At 23.5% G+C, this 21659-nt stretch overlaps 1 protein-coding gene across 2 annotated transcripts; it reads right to left on the bottom strand.

Moving 5' to 3' along the window:
* Positions 1–1851: 1851 nt before the first annotated feature.
* LOC112591459 lies at positions 1852–21429 on the bottom strand. 2 transcript variants are annotated; one of them, XM_025335293.1, is made up of 9 exons: positions 20318–21429; positions 18992–19206; positions 4236–4377; positions 3524–3696; positions 3224–3406; positions 2886–3109; positions 2573–2817; positions 2372–2516; positions 1852–2284 (listed from the first exon to the last, which is right to left on the bottom strand). In XM_025335293.1, the coding sequence occupies exons 1-9, from the start codon at positions 20727–20729 to the stop codon at positions 1981–1983; spliced, it is 2043 nt and encodes a 680-aa protein (XP_025191078.1). In that variant the 5' UTR covers positions 20730–21429; the 3' UTR covers positions 1852–1980. The 2 variants fall into 2 exon arrangements, with proteins under 2 accessions (XP_025191078.1, XP_025191079.1); XM_025335294.1 differs by having other exon boundaries at positions 18992–19137.
* Between the last annotated feature and the right edge of the window lie 230 nt (positions 21430–21659).

Raw genomic sequence — 21659 nt, 5'->3', positions numbered from 1 at the left:
AACCCATTGATAACTAATCTAGTAATATAATTCGTACAGAATTAAGACTCATTAAAAAAAGATTGCCAAGATCTTCAGAACTTAGAAATTATTACACTCTTTATTCAATGATATAAATATTGTAAATGTATACAGTAAAAATATATATGTTACAGTTAAAACCCGAAATCCGTCGAAACTAGTTTTAACTAGTCAATACTAGTTTTCACAAATCCCTTTAGTCACTTCTAATTTTAACTAGTTAAAACTAGAATTTACTAAGACTATCACCGTCAAAAATAGTTTTAATTTATTTTATTTAGTTAGAATTAGATGTGTCTAAAATATTATATTAGTGAAAACTAGAATTATCTAGTAAAACTCCGTATTATTTATATTGATAGGTAAAACTAGTTTTAATTAGGGAATAGTAGAAACATTTAGTACATATTAAGTAATTATTAAATATAGACTTTTATTATATTATTTATTTCGGCAGGAAAAACTATCATGGCATTTAGAATTACATTGAATTTTATTTTTTTTACATAAACAACAATTTGTTCCGCAGGATGTTTTGCAAGTGCATTTTACAAAGCCTTGCTTTGAGCCCGTTGATGCTTTTGTTGCGGCTGTACGGAGGGAAATATGATTTTTTGGAATTTGATTCTCTGTCGAATTACCGTGCAATATTTAAAAATATAAAGTCTGTGGTCGAGTGCGTTTTATGTAGTATGAGTTCGAATATATGCGTTTTAGTTAAAATAAGTTTTTACTGATTTATTTAAACCTACGGTTAATTCTAGTTTTAACTAGTTAAAACTAGAAGTGACTAAAGGGATTTGTGAAAACTAGTATTGACTAGTTAAAACTAGTTTCAACGGATTTCGGGTTTTAACTGTAACATATATATCTATAAAATTTAAATAATAAATATGTGATACATATAAAATAAAAGCGTGCACTGAAAAAGCTAACAAAATGTATTTGTACAACCAATACATTTTTTTTTCAGTCAAAATTACATACCCATTACTTACCATCAAATCTTATTAACTGTGCTTTATATCTTGAAAATGATAACACAATTGAATATGAACTAGAATTATAATAGTTTCATAAAATTATAATACCCGGGGATATTATAATGCCCAATTTTTTTTATCTTTTATTCTCTTAATTAAATATAAAAAAATTAAATAAAATACTCTAGTTCATTAGACAGTTTTATGCTTTTATTATTAAACCACAATTGACATTATATATGTCACGCATGCAGCAAGCCAAATATTTTAAAGATGGCCAATATCTTAATTAAATATATATATATATATATATATTACATGTACAATATTTGATTATAAAAAATGAAAAAAAAAGTATATATATAAAATAAAATATCAATAGAACAAAAACTAAGAAAAGTGCATATGCATATTTTTAGATAATATAGTGCTTAATTAATAATGTTCACAATTTTATTTTAGTTGTTCATTAAACTTTACATAAAAAAAAAAAAAACAAAATACTAAATCAAATATTAATGCTATAAAATTTTAAATTAAAACATAAAAGGTATAAATTACCAATACTAAAATTAATATTTGTTAATCTTGACTTAATGAAAAACATAAATAGTTCAAATAAAATCAAAGCATATTTTAACATATAAAATAGGTGGCATGAGTGCCACCCGGTGAAAAATTAGTGCCACCTTGTGGTTAATGAATGTATCTTGTACCTAGTCACAAGTCAAAAACATAAAAGGAACCCAAAGTAGATATTTGGCCTAGTCTTTATTTCTTATAGACTATAGTGATAGTGCCACCTAATAAAAAATTCTTAAAATATGCTCTGAATAGAATAGATATTTACTATTTTTTATTGGCACATATTTTATAGGTATTATAATGCATTTTATTATTAAACAAATTTAGATTAAATTAAAGGTTGTTTTGATACTTAACATTACAGAAAAAAAGATTAAAATAATTAATACTTTTATAATATATGCTTTGAGAACAACTTGGAATTTATGTTATTACTATAATCATATGTAGAAACACTAGCGCCAATAAATCCACCATAACCTTTTGTCCCTTTAAAGTAAATTCCCAGTCCAGAAAATGGTATACCTGGATATGGTTCTACTGTCTGCATGTCAATAAAAGGTAATGTTGTTTGAGCAACATCGCGGTCAATAGATGAATGTGTAAACATAAGGTATTTGTTTGACGACATATCTGGTTCAGATGGAGAAATTGATTTGGTTGGCAAATCTGAATTATTTATGTCAATATGGGTTCTGCAAATGATTATATGATACATTATACATGTATATATATATATGTGTGTGTGTGTGTGTGTGTTGCAGTCAAAATAATTTACAAACCTTGGGTTTGCGGACAATTCAGTGTTTTCATTTCCAATCCAATAACTTTTCAACTCGGGTTCAATAAGTTTACCAGTCATAAAATCAAAAAGTGTAACACGAACTTCAATATTAAGGTGAGATCCAATCTTTCTAAATTTTACTCCTATAATAATTTATAAATATAAGTTATGATTAAAACACAAAATAAAAATATTTTACCTGTCACAACTGTATTTTCAGGAGCTATTACATTATCAATATCAATAGCGCGGGCTTCATATGTTAATGTATGATAGTCAACACCATCTTTTAATGTTTTATTCCTAGGAGAAAACTCAAAACCTGGTAGTTGAATCCATTGTCTGGAAGATTCATATATTTTTCCTCGAGGGCCAAGTTCACCTTCTTGTGCTTGTAAATGGAACATTTGTTTAACTTTAACAAACTTTATACCTGTTATAACTCTAAATAAAACACAACACAAATTATAAATGTAAGAACAGAAATTAATAAATTAATGGTTTAAGCTTACTTATTTTTTTTAATATCAGAAATAGAAGGTTTTAAACTGAAATATTTATCAGAAGAAGAATCATTTGAATCGCAAATGCAAAAACAGTAAGAACAATGCCAAATCAAATAATTCCACCAGCTATCCACCATACTTGTTGTACCTTTGCATTCAACTGATGAATCACCCAAAATTTTACCTCTTTCATACGCGATATAATCATAACGTCTATTGCTTCCATATTTCTATAAAGATTTATTTAAGTTAATTTCACTATTAATTATTATATTTAAAGTGCATTAAAAAAGAAACTTGAGATACTTCAAATCATTCTTTTTTTTTTTTTTAATCATACTTACAGATTGACAAATTCTCATATCAGAATCCAAATACTGACAATTTAATATACGTCCATTACAAACACGTTGTTTAGCACAAAATTGATCTTTAAAACATGATTTATGTTCTGCAATTTCATAGTATCCACAGTCTTTCATGCAGCTCTGCTCAACGTTCATATCAGCTTCATTTTCTATATAACCCTATTTATCAAAAATATATTTCATGAAATTTATATGAATTATATGTTATTACTAACACATAATATACTGAACAATGATAGTAATAATTAGTTATTAAATTAATTGTTTATAATATACTTGTAATAACTGTGTAACTTCTAAATAAGTTACATCTTTAACATGTTTTGCTGGATCACATTTCCAGTAGATATTACTTGAAGAAATTATTGAACTTTTTAAAGCATTGAGTTGTTCAATGATTCTTTTGTCAAATTGTTCCAATTGTTTTTTACTTTCAAACGTAAAATTCCCTGTAAAATAATTAACTATAGTTATAGAGCATTTTTGTACATGATTTTTCACAAATGGAAATAGAAAAAATATACACAATAATAAAATTAATATTAAAAATAAGATTTTTAAGAGGGCTTTATGCCAGTATTAATATTTTTGTTTATATTATTACAATATGTACATTTGTAATTCCAAGAAATATGGTTAACATTTTTTTTTAGATGAAAAATACCTAATAATATTAAAGTAAATAAGATTTTTAATATCTAACCAGTAACCACCCATATATTTACCTATTCTTAAAAGAGCTCAATATTTTTTTAGAACTTTGATATTTTAAATATTTAATAACACTTGTGTCAAAATTATTTAATTATTAGACAACTATAATATTGATTTCTTTAATTTGTATACAATATTTAGTATGTTAACTTGTCAAGAATTAATTTAAAAAATATATTTTAGAATATGAATGTGATGAAAAGAATAAACAAAGTATGAGTGCAGAAACTTCTATGTTTTAGTATAATGCATTATGTAAAATATATTATAATACCTTTTCCATATGTTTGCAGTAACATCCATGAATATTGCATAACAGAATATCCTTTTAATTGAGTGAGATGCAATGTTGTGTACAAATTAAAAATCAATTGTTGCAATGATTGTTTTTGATCACAAAGTAGATCACTATTTTTCTAAAATATAAAAGTACAAAATTATTTTTTCATTTCATTTATTAATATTAATATTATTTTTTTTTTTTATTTAAAATAATGCCATTGCAATATTTGTTTTCAAATCTCTTTCAGACCAATACTCAACATAAATAAAACATTCACATTAAATCGTTTTTCACAGTTTTTGAAGCTAAGACATATCAGTTGTATATTTTAATATTTAACTTAAGAAATAACAATAAAAATTGTATAAATTTAAATTAATATGAAATTGATTTTAGACAATAATTAGATATATCGATATGTCACACTCAAAAATATTATTCTCTATCATTTTTGTAATAGGTGATTTTAATCTAAGTTACTAGAAAAAAAAAATCAATTTTGCGTGAATATTTTAGTCCATGTCACACATGGGCCATAAAGAGAGAAAACTAATAGTTTTCTGATGTAACAAAATAGGCTATTAGTCATTACTCATTAGATAGGAAATATTTTTGTTCAGAAAATGAAACTTTTGATTTATTTATGTCTCAATGTTAAAAATTATTTAATATTACATATTTTATAATATTTTAATATTCATATCATAACATAATAAAAATAAATATAAATTTATAATTTATGCTATGAAGTATTTGTATAAATGTCATATTATATTCATATACCTAACCTATGTGAACACAATTTATAATATAAGATATCGGTGCATTTTTTTCAGTTTAATTAAATATTACCGATAACCGTTGGTATTACGTTTGAACAATTAGTTAAATATTTCATATCATTAAAATTATTTATATTATAATATTTAAGCAAAGTTAAAGTGGTACGAAATAATCAAAAAAATAAAAATATTAGTTCAATATTGATTGACAATTAGATTCTTATTAGTAATTACTTATTAATCAATACTAGGTACTTTTATCATCTTTATCTCTTTAAGAATACAATAATACAACAATATATTATATTAACACTAAAACACACATAGTAAAAATTGATAATGACACTGACTACCTAATTCGACGCCACTGGTAAAACGAATAAAATATGTCTGTCGTCTCAAATATTTTCCAACTACTTTAATGTTAAAATATTAAGTAGTTAGTAGACAGTTGTAGGGATTACACTAAATCTGATTTAACGATTATATTATTATATCATATATAGTTATAATTTATCTGTAATCATTATAATTATTGTTGTTTTGTGATCGTGTAAAGCATAATGTAACGTCTATAATAATTAGATACCTATTACAGTTGATGTATCACTTCATATTTGATCTAAGTTTAGGTTATTCAATCATCAGTCTGTGAACGTTAAAATAAACGGAAAACATTATTTTAATTATTTTATACAAATAAATTTTTCATTATCATAAATAGGTATATGAATTATACTATTATACATTGATTATTATTTATCACTCAATATTCTTTACAGGAAAGTCACGTAAAGGACGGACTTCGGTTAAGATTAATGTTCATGTAACTAAAATATTAGTTTAAATGTTTTCAAAACTAGTAACTTTTATTTAATTTTGGTGCCTTAAAAGTCACTATAACTGATTTCCACTGTATACTAGAGTTTTACAGAACAAATGTTTACGAAATAATGATAGAGTAGATAAATTATTAATAATTACTAGAGTCTATCTCGGCTATAATTTTATACAAAGATTAATGCCACATAAAACTCTAATCATAAGCTAATCACAATATTTTAGTATTTTATATAGCGTGTAAAATAAAGTTCAGTAGTGGTAATTAATTTAAGTTTAACTATGCAGTATATAGTATACTAGTATAATGGTGTCACTTGACACCCTTAGAAATTATGTGGACATCAGGTAAGTATTTCAAACTCTCTATGTTTAGGTCATTTAATAATTAGAAATACCTTTAAGTCTCATATTGTGATTCTACTAGATTTATTAATTGGTGATAGTTAACAGTGACTTTAATAAGTAAAGGTAAAAAATATTGGACATGAATAATTGAATATTTTATGATAGTGCAGCCAACAGCCATGCAAATAATTTGATATGAGAGCTTGAAACAACATTAATTATTAATATGACTGGTTTATACAAGATCTTGGCACAAAATAATTATGCCACACAAGCATAACATTCCATGTAACACGAACATACAGATAAAATCTATAATCAAAAAAATATATTTTATGTAATATGAAGTAAATTAATGGTATACATTTTTTATGTGGTTAATTCAAACCGTATCTACAGATTGTGCTTTACCTACAAAAATGATTTATTGTAGTAATACACAACAATTGACAAAGAAATTATTTATCTAATGATCATTAATAACTCTACAAAAGTGGTAGTATATAATTGGGATATATTATCTTATAAATGTTGATACATTGCCATAGTAATATTTTATAATAATCAATATTGCTAAATGCAATAATATAGTTATTATTTATATTATTTAGATAAACTTAAGTTTAAAACTGTATTTTGATAGCTGAACTGCAATATTATCTAAATATAAGCTAATAAAAATAGATACTAATGTAATAAATAATAATGTATTAAGTGTCATACTCATAACCTTTTAAAAATTAAATTCAGTTTATATTAAAACAAAATTTTTTTTGTGATTTAATAAAACTAAAATTATGTTATGTAGGTTAAAAATTTCAAATATAATTTTACAGTTATTTTATACCTAACACTAGAATGATAACAATTAATAAAATTTAATTAAAATTTATGTAACAAAGTATTTATTTTAAATGGACAGATAAATAATATTAATTTTAAATCGTAATAATTTATATTATTACTATTATTACTTTATATTTATATAATATTTATTTTGTAATAAATACTAACTCCTTATGGCCATGGTTCTCAACCGATATGTCACCGAGTAAGTCAAATGTGTCGTGTAAAGTACTATATTAAATGATACAACATTTTTAAAACAATTAATGAGCAAAAAAAGTCTTTTTTTATATTGTATCTATGGGCTACCTGGGTTAGTAGGTCGGTATCCTCCCAGTCTGGGCATGAGTGTGTCGCCATTTTTATGGATTTAAATTAGAGTGTTATCATACAAAAAAGATTAAGAACCAGTGCCTCATAGAGTACCATAATCTCATAAAATCACTTTTAAAATTTGTAACATTTTTAAATTATTTAATATCAATAAAGATTTTTGTAAAAATAAATAAAATTCTTTATGTGACTAAATTACAATTAATATAATTATTGATATAAACTATTTAGTTAATATAAAATTGATAATAAATTAACTTTAATTATAATCATTTATAAAAACTAGAACAAGAACTTACAATTTTGTTAAAAAAAAATTTAAGTAGATATCTACTAAATGAATTAATTTTCAATTAATGTCTCTGAAAATTATAATTTATATCTACGTTAAGGAAAGATGTAATAATATATAAATGCAAAAACATAAAAGATGTACTTATTAAAAATATTAGAACTATTGATTCCATTATTTAGATTATCTTATTCTATACACTAAACATTTTTTAAACATCCTTGAATAATATCGCATTACATTTTATAAATGTTTTATTTTGTATTCTTTTTACTACTAAGCATATAAGTATTTACTATTATGTAATTTAATTGATAAATTGTTTTCATAATCAAAAATTAAAATTAAATCTTGTGGCTGTGGACTATGGTCATTAATTATTATTTATGATAAAGACTTAAATTAAAAGAACATTTATAAAATTCTAGAACAACATAATACAATTATTAGTCATTATATTTTAATGATTATTACAAATAGATAATTAAAAATATTTAAAATAAATGTATACCTAATTTCCTTTGCAGGGGGGGATGTGAGAGGAGGTCAGTTGACCCAAAATTGATTATATCAGTTTAAAGGAGGTCTCTGTTCTGACATAACTGCATAATTTTTAACCTCAGTTTTTATTTGAAAAATTATGTAAAACATTAATAATTTAAAAATACAAATCTTGGCCAAATTTTTGATATCACTACATAGTACATAGTAATTCTATTGAAAGATAATTAATAAATATTTTAAAACTAACTATACCACAACATTATTTTTGGTACCTAATTTATTTTAAAGAAAATTAAAATTTCAATCATTGCTAACAATAAAATAAGCTAAAGCTATTCCTATATACCTATTCTTTAATAACAAGGATGATTATTTATTTTTTGATTCTGAACGAAGTGATGAATGTATTGATTTTACAATGATGTGTTTTTTTTTGGTGTGTGTCTGTACAGCATAAGTAGTCGAAATAACGCTTCAATTTCAAACTTCAGGGGTGGTTTCCGATGGCAAAGTGAATATCCTTGGTGCATTATAGAGGTAAAAAGTAAACACTTTCCAACAGTTTTCAAAAAAATCGAGAAAAAAAAAAAATGACGGAAAAACGACAATTTTTATGCAAAACCAGTTTTCGAACAAATCGATTTTTTTATATGGTTGTATTTCAAAAATGTTGACTTTTTTTGAGTTATTTATAGACCACTGAAATTATCGACTTTTATGAGAATTTTTTTTTTGAAGTGTCGATAAAAAAATCTTGGATTACCAAAAAGTTTTGAAAATTTAATACAAGGTTCCTTATGAGTTGTTCTTATTGTAGCTAAAAAAAATTAAAAATCGTTAGTCACAATTTTTTTTTTTTATAAACGTTTATAGTTCAAATATTTACGAAGAAATCTATCGAAAACGCAAAAATTTGTAAGTAATTTTAAAGTTGAAAAATCATAAAATGTTGTGTGTTTATAACTAAAGATTAAAAATACTACACTATATTTTCCCTAAGTTTTCCTTCAAGTAGCTATAGTAAAAACTCGAAGCATCATTACAGAAAAAATTTTAAGTGCGTTTGAATTTAAAATTTTTACGAAATAGCGTAACGATAACGATTTTAAATATTTGTTAATATTCAAAAAGTATAAGTCGTAGATACTTGAAAATTTTACCAGTTATTTAGATTGGCATTTTCTTTACATGATTTAATTTTCAAAATATTTTGAATTTTTTTGAGCTATTTATAGATAACTGAAATTTTCAATTTTTTTGAAGTGTCGATAAAATTTTTTTGGCCCAATCAAAATACTTGAACGTTTAATACAAAGTTCCTCATAAGTTATTCTTATAGCGATCAAAAATTTTAAGAATACATAGGCGCAATTTTTTTTATTAGCATTTGAAGTTCAAATATTGACAAAAATTCGTCAAAACCATGAATATTTGCAAACTATTTTGTAAGTATAATTCATAAAAATTAATAATTAATTTATTAACCATGACTTTTTCAAATGCGTCCTAATTGAAAAATAAAATATTTGTTTCAAAATATAATGTATGACAATATTTAAATATAATATATCCTAGACTGACAAATCATCTCCGTTCAGAATCGTTTTTCGTATACAATGATACCTATTATTGTATTCAAATTTAACCTACCCTAGTCCGAGGTTCACCCCACCCCCTAATGTACAGCAGAGCGGTACCCACTTGCCCGGTTTTTTTGATTTTAATGGTTCGAGTTTTGGGTAAAACATGGTTATAAATAACACTATACAGTGTACATATATAATATACTCATTTCTGTTTATAATATTTAACTATTATTAGCTTAAAATTGGTCTAGGTATTTTGAAAATTACATAATGTATTTAAAATAATAATATAAATCCAGTACTAGAGACCAAAACAAAAAATATATGGACTGAACCGCAACAACATGACAATATTTTATGACACATTGATACAGATAACTCATAACTCTTAAAACAATAGTAACAATAATTGATTACAAACATTATGTTATATGATATTCTAATCCAATATTTATTGTCACTTATTAAATATACCTAACTAAATGACTAAATATGTTTATATAATACCGAAATGTTAATTTCATATAAAATCATTAAAGCAATTTAATTTTAATCATAATTTACTAAACCTTTCACTTTATACAGTAAACAAGATAAGTTTTAAATGTAATTATTGTTATAAATTTACGAAGTTTCAATATTTCATTATCCTCTAGATGCACAACTTGAAAATGCTTTAATTGCGTAATATAAATATGGTTAATAGTAAAACATATAATAACAGAGTGCTATCAATACTTTGACGAACTCAGAAAATACAAAATTCCACCAACATGAGCAAAGCTAATGCTTTGCTAGACATTGAAAACATATCAAATATGTTAGTCTTCCTAAGGAAGACTGACTTATACAACAATTTAAACCTACTGTTAATGATAGCTTTAATATTTCTGTTTGTAGTAATTATATTTAAATAACACTATATAAATATTATAAATTTAATTCTAGTACCTAACCACTAATTATGTAACATATACAAAAACTAATAACCTTTGCTGTTGATGTTTTTTAAGTTCAATAAAAAAAAAAAATTGGTTAATTTTTGAATATCTGCTTAAATACTCGTAGTTGTAATTAATCAATGTATATTAATAATTTAATTTTAAGAATTTTAATCTTTAGACTTTCAATTCTCAAACAAATAACTATAATATACTTATACCAGTAATGATTGCTAATTAAATTAATATTTTTGAACAGTATTTCCTCACATTAAAAATAATTTCAAATTTATTATACATTTTTTTAAATAAAAATTAAATTATATTTTATACCTGTATTTAATTCACTATAATAAAATTAAGTTGTATAATAATCAAATTAATATTAAATATTTATTTAATACAAATTTGTGAGATAAAAATTATAAAAATAATACGTGTTGAAAAATATTTTGTAAAACAGAACATATCCCTTCCTATGACAATAATTTTAATAAAAATAAACAACTAGTATAGGGGTGTTCTCAAAATATAAAAAGATTAAAAGAGCTCAGTTTCCCTGTTCCTTCACACAATTCAAGCATTATTTTCAAACATTGTTTTTCAATAATCCACAGTGAGTTATTTTATATAAATATTAAAAGAGTACAAAACAGCATCATCTTTAAAGTATGTCTATTCTTAGAAATTGAATTACTTTACCACATTTAAAAAAAAAATGATCTTAGTAGTTTCATTATATACATAAGTACATTACATAAATATCACAACAATTTAATTTTATTACCATGGAATTTAGAATATTTAAATATATTATATTTGACTAGACATTAAGCAAATAAGTATTTTATTTAAAAAAAATATATAAACAATGAACATTTTTATAATATACTAGCTGACCCGGCAAACGTTGTTTTGCCAAAAAAAATTTTTAAATACTAAGTGGACCCAGCGAACTTAATGCCTTCTAATAAAGTTTAGAATGATAAAACATATAGTTCAAGACTTTATTTATTGATTTTTATGAATTAAAACAGAAATTAGTTGAGTGCAATATGATAAACAATGTTTTTCGTTTTGTTTTCTGGCGCAAAAACAAACAACGAAGACGGTTTGCCAACACGCGAACTGGCAACGTACAGCTGACCGTGCGAAAAACATGAAAATTCTAAATTGATCCCACAGACTTTCCAAAATGTTTTTTCGGCAATTACGAACAATTTAAAAAAAAATTGAGCCAAATCGGCCCAGCCGTTGTCAATTTTGATCCCTTGAGCGGATTCGAACCACGACGGTTCACTACACTTTAAATGACACCTTAACTCATGCGGCCAACACTGTTGTTGAAAGTATAGGAGCGTAATAAGGTTGTTAAGTCCATGTAGTAAACCCACGTTAATATTTTAATTATTATAATATATTTTTTAATTTTTAATTAAATAATAATAATATTATACATGGATGGATATTTTTTAATTTGTTTTTTTACATGACAACAAAAAATTTAAACAATCTATATATGTAATAATACACGTTAAATATTAAAAAGTATTTGTGGTGTGGGTGTTTAGATTTTTCTAAAATTTTTTTTAAAAAAATCTTTCTTCTGGCAATTACGAACAATTTAAAAAAAATTTGAGCCAAATCGGCCCAACCGTTCTCAATTGATGAATTGTTATACATTTTTGGTTCCATGTTTATATATATAGATCATAGTATAATACACATTTCACAATACCATTATATTTTCTACAACAACTGCATATTGCTTTTATAAAAGATTACGGTGCAATTTTTTATAGGTACTGTGAAACACGTGATGACTATATATAGTATATATATATACGTATACGTAATAATATCATAATAATATGTTTATTGATTGCAAATTGTAATGCGAGGATTGATTAAATGAAAAAAAGGAAAACATAAAATATTATTGATATATTTACAATCCAAGCAACACACTATATTTAACAATAACCTATTTATTTATTTTGTATACAATTTATAAAAAGTATTTGTATTCATATAAAATTTTTATACCATTTAAACAAATGTATATTATGTACTATACATATTTATATATCTACAATGAAGGTGTATTTTGAACATTTATGCCCTAAATATATAATTTATGCTATTCTTAAATATTAATATTATATTTATTTTATTGTTGATGATTGAAAAATGAAGATAGTAATGACTATAACAATTGTTATACATGTTTTATAATATATTATTCAAACCAATTAATTGAAACAATCCAACAATTATGATTCTTTCTCTAAACATTTATTAAATTATAAAATAAAAATAATATTTTTCTTATTTGAATATTGGCATAAACATTATAAATTTATCACATTTTCTAATAAAATTAATTTTATCTAAATATTTTGTTGCCTTAGTCACAAGCTAGTATACCTCCCAAAATATAATCCAAAATTATAATTTATAAATTATAATTCATGGATATAAATAGGTTTAAGGATTAAAGCAAAATAAATACATCTAAATATTCTCTGTACATAATAAATAACTAATAATTATTCCATAAAAATATTTAGTTTTTACTTTGTGACTCATTGATTATTAATGGTATAAAGTGGTATAGGTTAACCAAAAATATGTAGAGTGTAGACAATTAACATAAAGTTTTATTACAGATTACAATATAACTAGTGCAAAATATATGCAGCAAATAATACAAAATCCAATGAAAAAAATGTATTATTTTTATTTTTAAAGAGATATTGATGAATTTAAAATGATTATGTGACATCATTGGACAAATATAGAGCAGTTGTCATCTTAAAATACGTGCAAAATTGAGCACTTCATAACAATAATTCATTCATTTAAAAATGATGACATCAATTTTTTTATAGGTCTATTTTATGTCTAATTGACATATAAGAACCAGAAATTTGATAAAAAATGTTATTTATTAATATTTAAAAAACTAAATGAGTAATTTTAGTCCATAACTATAGTAGCCACCTGTACAATTTTTCAGAGTATTGTACTTCTATAACTAACCCTGGCATAGCTTAGCTATGGCGAGTTTGTTAAATATTTATAAATTAAGTAAAAAATTATTACAAAATATATTAATATTTAAATAGATTAAACAACAGGAGATAAGTTAAAAACATAAGAGTTAGTAGACAAATTAAATTAAAGATAAAATAATAGTCTTTTATGGATTCAAAGCAGCTGATAAATAAGGCTAGAATAGTATAGGATTTTGCATTTTTTTTTTTTTTTTTTAGGATTTTCAAGATATAGCTTTTCAAGCACAAAATGTGATTTGGTCATCTACGAGTTCAAATATATAATTTTTATTTTGCATTTTTGTACTTTTTTAATTTAATGTCGTTTTCTTAGCATTTTTAGGTCATTTTTTATACTTTATTGAAATCTGATCAATATTTTTATAAATTTTTTAAAAGATCTTTTAAATGGTCGTTATAAATAATTATTGTACAAACATATAAAGATACAATATTAAAATATAATCGTAAAAATATTTAATATTTCAAAATATCAATTGTTTATATAACATAAAATATACTCATTGGACCAACCAGGCAATAACCAATAATAATGTATCGCAATTTTTTTCAATTTCCCATAACTCATTAAAAAATGGGACATGGCCGTTTTCGACTAAAAACGTATCCTTTTATTTTCGGCCGATTCACTCCTTGATCAAAATCGTACCCTTCCTTTTTTGACCAAATTTAAAAAAAAAAAACACTGATTCCTTTTTTGTCCAAAATAAAATTTTATATAATAATATATGCAAAAATTAAATAATTGGTATATATTTTTTGTAAAATTAGAGTAATTATATAGTTTTGAAAATGATTAAAAGTATTAAATGCATAGAATGTTGTAAAATAAAATGTAGAAAATTATTTGAAATACAAAAATATCTATATATTAACATTATTTTTATGTTAATGTCACAGTATATAATATGTATAATATTTTATAAAAAATAAAATTTAAACCACAAAAGTAGGTTTGTGACATATTAGCATAAAAATGATGTTAATATAATAGATACTATTATATTTTAAATAATTTTCCACATTTTATTTTACAATATTTTATGCAACTAATACTTTTAATCATTTTAAAAATTAAATAATTATATAATTGCTCTAATTTTACAAAAAATTATATACTAACTATTTTATTTTTTTACGTACATTACATTAAATTTTGTTTTGACCGATAAGGGGAGAGTATGTTTTTGGTCGAAAACGATCTCACCCAAAAAACTGGCGTATTATAAAATTATATAAACGTTCTAATACCAATACTTTTAGAACTAAACGTAATTTAAAATTGAAAAAAGTATCAAAAATACTAAAAGCTTTTAATCTTAATTATTACACAGGAATTATGCATAAAACTTTAAAAAAATGTAATTTTAGGCTTACTTGTTTTGATTTGTTCAATCTTATTTTGTTTTAATTGTAATATGCATAATAATTAAACAAGAATTAAAATAATTATATTATTATTTTTGAAATATATATCTGAAAAAAATACTTGAAAATTAAAATCATTAAGTATTGTTTTTTTCTTTAATTCTCATATTAAATTATAAATCAAATTAATTGTAGTTTGATTTATAACAGGTTCAGAAAATAAATGGTTATTTAAATAATGATCAGTATTAATTTCCCAAAAAAACAAATATGTAGGAATTATTACGTATATAGTGAATATTTCTGATTATCCAACTATGTAAGATAGGTACATCATTCCCCACAAAATAATTTTAAAATATTTATTATTACTTAATATAAGCTAAGAAAATGCTTAATAACATTGTTTGTATAGGGAGATTAATTATATCCAATGATAGTTAATAAGATATATGAAATATCTAAATATATTATGTTAATACATATTATATATATTATAAGGTGACGAGTTGATTAAGACTGTTCGAAGCATTGTCATAAAATAAAATATATGAAATTATGTTTTCATGTATTTAACATTTATTATCATATATTTTAGTATTTAACAATGATTTTGATATGTTATGTTATATATTTATAAGATGAAGATAATACGTTTGGGTGAGACATCCTGTTAACACGCCAATGCGACATAATATAATTTAATATTATTATGAACTATTATGATTATATAGGTATTACTGTATTATGTACCTATTTCCGTATTAATCGTTTGACCGTGAAAAAATATTTCAATCTACGCGTAATACAAAATACTTGTAATAGAAATTCATAAGAATTATACTTTTGTTCTATTTGTAAAATAATCAACAAATAATAAAAACATCAACTACATAAAACATAATTTTTAAGTACGCATCTAGCTTCCAACTAATAAAAATATGCCCAAATTCCAATTTAAAATAGAGCCCTAATTATAATATTATAATTTATCACCATAAAAACAGTCTGTTTAAGTACTTATGGTAAAATAATTAAATTTGCTTGCATCATTAATATAATATAATATGTTGACGACAAAAAATCGATCATTTTAAAGATAAAAAATGTTAGCCAATTAGTATATGGCAAATTCCAATTAATGTTTATTAATTCGGACTGCATTTAAAAAAATATTTATATATAATAATTAATATAATTTATATAATTTATATTATAAAAAGTATCTTGTAAAATTTAGGATCTTTTGATATTTCAATGATAATATAATATATAGTATTATAGTGGTCATGATATGAAACTCCAATGCTCTAAATAAAGGTCTATAATGTCTAGTAGTGTTAAGTTGGGTTACTTGTGGAAATAATGTTATTTTTTCGTAATATGAATATTTGATAAAATATTATTATAATACTAATTTTTAATCATTATAGAAATAATATCAAATAACTATTAATTTTTGTAAATTGTGTAAAAAGTGTTTGGATATTTTGTGTAATTTAATAAATTCCGTGGCACATTTTAACTTATTCGGTGACACACTGGCTTAATCTAGTATTAGTCACGACCAATCAAGTTTAATCAAAGTAGTCATTCACGACTTGTTTACTAACAAACAACAAGTAAACTCACTTAATTTAGTCCATACTAAACAAACATACAATATATTTGTAATAATGAGAATAAAAACAAATTAACAACGCTCAGTTAGGGTAACTATTAATTAGTTCAGAGGAACCAGGAATCGTTTTCGGCTATTTTGCAAGAAAAATATTTTATCTACACCAATATAAAATTTATTGAGTTTAATTGCAAAAAACTCTCATTTTCTATAATATTAAAAAAAAAAAATTTCTGATGTTTTGAAAGTTAAAAATTTTCTATTCTTGTCTACTCAAACTTCAAAGCCATAAATCCAATTTGAAATCGAAAACCACTCTTTTAATTGATGATTAAAGTTTAAAATTTTTACTGCTCTAAAAGTTTATTCAAATTTTTAGACGTTAAGACACAAGAAAAAAAAATCATAAACAAATTATTGTTCAACTAATATATTTATCATTTTGATAAGAATTAAATATAATATGCTTGTGGTACAAATTTGAGATATTTTAATTAATGGCTGGGGTTTTTACAATCCCTACAATTACATTATTAATTATTATTAATAATGGGTGATAGCAATAGATAAGTTATGCCGTTATTAAATTTTTCTTATAAATTATAATCATAACATAATTATTTACATATTATAAAATAAGTTATCATAGGGATGGTTAAACATTATCTAGTACTTACTGTTTCACTATTCACACCGTGTGATGTATCAACATGGAACTCCAAAAATAACCCAACTATTCTATAGGTACCATGGGCATACTATTGTCCCTTGCTAACATTCCATTCCCTACTACAGACGTACTATAATATTATTTTATTTCATAAATAAAAAATGAAAATTATCCGCTTAGTAGTTAAAAGTACAAAGTAAAAAAATTAATTTAACGATAAATTTATTTTATTTTTAATATTACATATTTATTAAAATATTTTTTATAGTATGTTGATATAATTTTTTCCGAAAACATTACATTTATTATACCTATTTAAAGTTAATAACACCTTACTATAAACATCGTAAAATAGTGTGAAGAAGTTCATATTATAATTAGATAATATTTTAAAATTAAACAACATATTTTTAAAATACCACTGGCCACTGTGTTTAGTAAAATTTATAATATACATAAAAAATCCCACGAAAAATTTTCTTAGATTTTCTTAGGATTAAGTAAAGAACATTATATTATATTATTATATTTTTATAATTCAGCTATAAACATTAAAGATCTTACATATTACAAAATACTTTAAGTTTGTAATTTCCATGATTTTGAAGAATTTTTAAAAATTTTAACTTAAAATACATATGTATTTTTAATAATATTATACAGATATAAGAACAACTTATGCAAAATCTTGAGTTAAATTTTGAAGAAATTAGAACCAACAAATAATTTTTTAACGACATTTATAAAAAAACGTAAAAGAATTCAAAATTTCTCATACTCAAAGTCAAAATATTTTGAAAATTATAATATAAACACTCGATGAAAAATTCAAATTCAAGTTTCCACAGTTATTTGTTTTTAAATTTGAATAAAATAAAAAACTTAATTTTATCAAAAACTGATTAAGTAAAAAAAAAATCTTATTTTTCCATAATTTTTTTTTTCGGTTATCAAAAAAATTACAAGGAATTTTTTACTTTTGACCTCCGAAAGTATTAAGTAGATCTAATTTACGACAATAAACTTTTCCATCTAAGTTTTTATTGATAATTTTTCGTGTATATACTTATTTTAAATTATCATTATTAAAATTCGATTACTAAAGATAATCGAGTTTTCTTTGCTAGACATGGAGTTTGGTTACTTTCGTCATAAAAATTTAAAACTTAAAATACGAGTTAATATTATTTTTTTTTAACTTCATAAATGGAACTAAATTTATTGTTAAGTTACATTAGATTAAAAAAAAATTTGTATACTCCCTTAGGTAATATAAATATTTTTCAAAATAATACTATACAAATTGAGTACTAAAACTTCATTCAATTACGTTAAATAAATAATATATACCTTATAATATATAAAATATTATATTTTCAAATATCTTTAGTAAAAATGTTTGTATAAATTAAATGCTTGAAATAATTTTTATGTAATAAATCCACAATAGATAAAGATAATTATTACTGCTAAATTATACATATTCAATTAAAAAAAAAATACTACTAAAAATAGTTAACAAAATTATTCATTACTTACAAAAGTGTGTTGTAAGATATTGAAAATACCGCCATGTGTATGAAATTGAAATTCTTCCCATTCCGGAACAATGAAAGAATGAATTTTAGCCAACTGTTTATGAGGAGATCCCGCAGAGTATGTCAACATTGCATCAGCAAATTTCTCTAATGTATAAGATGTATACGTAGGATTTACATTTTTTTCATTCTTACCATTTTCTTCATACTTATACTCTAAACATAATATAAAAACACAGTAAACTGAAGAAGGCTGAACCTGAATAACATTTTTAAATGTAATAATTGTTTTGTTTTTTTTTTAATTTAGTGTTAAAAAATACCATTATTACTATCACAGATTTAATAGGTACAAATATATCACTGAGAATGGTACTAGTACTATTATAAACATTGATAAATAAACAGGATAAAAAATAACTATGTAAGTTTTCTAATTTCTAAAAACATTACACAACTAAATAAGATACTTAGTTATTTTAATTGGTAATTTAGAAACAAAAACTAATCAGAGATAATAAACATTTTAAACATTTAATTAAATTTAGTGCTAGTGTGATGACTTTATTCCATACTCGTTCCACTCGTCAACCCCCTTGAATGTTTTATCTAAAATGCTTAATATATTTCTATCTTTTTGTAATTATTAATTTTTTGCTTTTCGGTTATTTTAGAAATTATAAAGCACTGGTAAACAAAAAAAAAAACTTGTTTATATTATAATAGAGTAATAGAATTTTAGTTTGCTTATTTGACCATAGATAATCGTAGATCTAAGATATTAACATATTTATAAATATGAATTCAAAACACTTAAATAAGGTACCCTATATTTAAATATTTAAATCAACTAAATTAGATCTGAAATAATATTTTAATGGTTTAATTTACCATTTACCTAATAATTATTGTTTGCATTATTTGAAGTTCACAATTTCAAAAAATTATACATTTATCTATTTATAGCTATGTCACAAATTTTATTTTATAGCATATTCATAAAAATTTATCAATACAAAAATATTACAAGCTTATTAAACATAAATTTGATTTCAAAATAAGAATAAATATTATTACTGAATATTAACTATCAAAAACATTTTAATTAAACTCTCTGGGTACCAGAACTAATAAAATACCTCTCATTAGGTACATAATTAATGAAATTATATAAAAAGTACAAAATACAAATCCAAAATAGGTATATATAAAACATTTTACATTACTATTGTGCTTTTATATTATGTATAAGAACAATTTTAATTTTTATCTAGAAACATAATACCTAAGAACTGTTATTAAAAGCAATAATATAGAAAATACATACCTTCCATAGTCATAAAATCATTTTCAATTGATCTGACAGACTCCAAGAGTTCATTAATTTGCATGCCGTTCAAAACAGCATCAGGCAAGGATTGCAGCTTTTTAAGACTAACCAACATCATAGTCCTTAATTCATTTGTTTCCTTTTGGGTGATTTGCATAAGATGAGTGATTTGTCCAAAGTAGGATAAAATCTTTCGTTCTTTTTTCTTTGTGTACCACACAATTGGAGTATTTTCATCACCTAAATGCTCTTCCATTTTATCAGCAACATCCCATGATTGGCTGATGAAATGAAACACTTTGGTGGTCAACTCAAAGACATCATCAATATCATCAAAGGACAAATTGCAATTTACATTGCTGGCTGTAATCGATAGCACCACGCTTATCAACAGATATTTGAAATCCATGACTACGTTTGAAGCGTAGAGCGTGTACAGTATTTTCTGGACAACTAAACAGTCAAATTAATACATTGACTCTCAACAGAGCACACGCGCGACTGAACGCTCAACAGTTCAACACATTCAAGGCACAAAGAAAAGTCAGTACTAAGTAATCATAACAGTATTACCCGAATCGGCAAAAATACGATGGGAAGAATTTTGTGTTTATTATTTATATTTATTTTTTTTACGTCAGTCAAACAAACGTCTTTGTCAGGAATTATTTACAACGGAATGAATAACCGTCGACACTTCGACAGTCTACACACGATACAATACGCGCCACACAAGGTCACAGGGAGGGGATGCGAAAAAAAATTGAATAACGCGGACAATTTTTATTTTCTAAAAGAGACACATGTCGTTTCCACTTATTTATGAGTAATGAATGACACACGCGTCATGCACGCATTATATTGAATGACACTACTGAGTACTGACGTCGTCTGACGAGAGTGACGGGTGACGACCGCTTAACAGTCGACAGCGACAGAACGCCGCAAAAATGAACTACAACAATAATCTATAATAATATTTATCTACTTGGAATACTATGAAACAACTGCAATTCACTATAGTAGCCTAACCAATAGCCACCAGCTAATGCTAATGCTACGCAGTACGCACAAGCACAATATGAGCATACATTTTAATAATTAATATTTAATAATATTATCAGACCGATAGTCTTGTGCATTGTACTCTCGTACCATTTATATGTAATCTATATAGCGACTACATTATTTTATCTTGCTATCTATGTTATCACAGCTCTATTATTGTTATCATTAATCGTAATCGGTAATTTCTCGCTGATATATTATTCTCACATACCACTGAGACACTGAATATATTATTTTAATATTTATATAAAATATTTTATACTTTTTAAAG

Source organism: Melanaphis sacchari, unplaced genomic scaffold (assembly GCF_002803265.2).
Source record: "Melanaphis sacchari strain LSU unplaced genomic scaffold, SCAv2.0 Contig134_pilon_pilon, whole genome shotgun sequence".
Taxonomy (NCBI): domain Eukaryota; kingdom Metazoa; phylum Arthropoda; class Insecta; order Hemiptera; family Aphididae; genus Melanaphis; species Melanaphis sacchari.
This window is presented reverse-complemented; position numbering and strand designations above follow the sequence as displayed.

Bases quoted from the DNA above. Each gene is read 5' to 3' on its own strand.
- LOC112591459 (XM_025335293.1), bottom strand. From the start codon at position 20,729: ATGGATTTCAAATATCTGTTGATAAGCGTGGTGCTATCGATTACAGCC. The intron at 19,207-20,317 runs GTATGTATTTTC...TATTATGTTTAG, and splicing joins TGATTTTATGACTATGGAAG to AGTATAAGTATGAAGAAAAT. The intron at 3,407-3,523 runs GTATATTATAAA...TTTGATAAATAG, and splicing joins AAGTTACACAGTTATTACAA to GGTTATATAGAAAATGAAGC.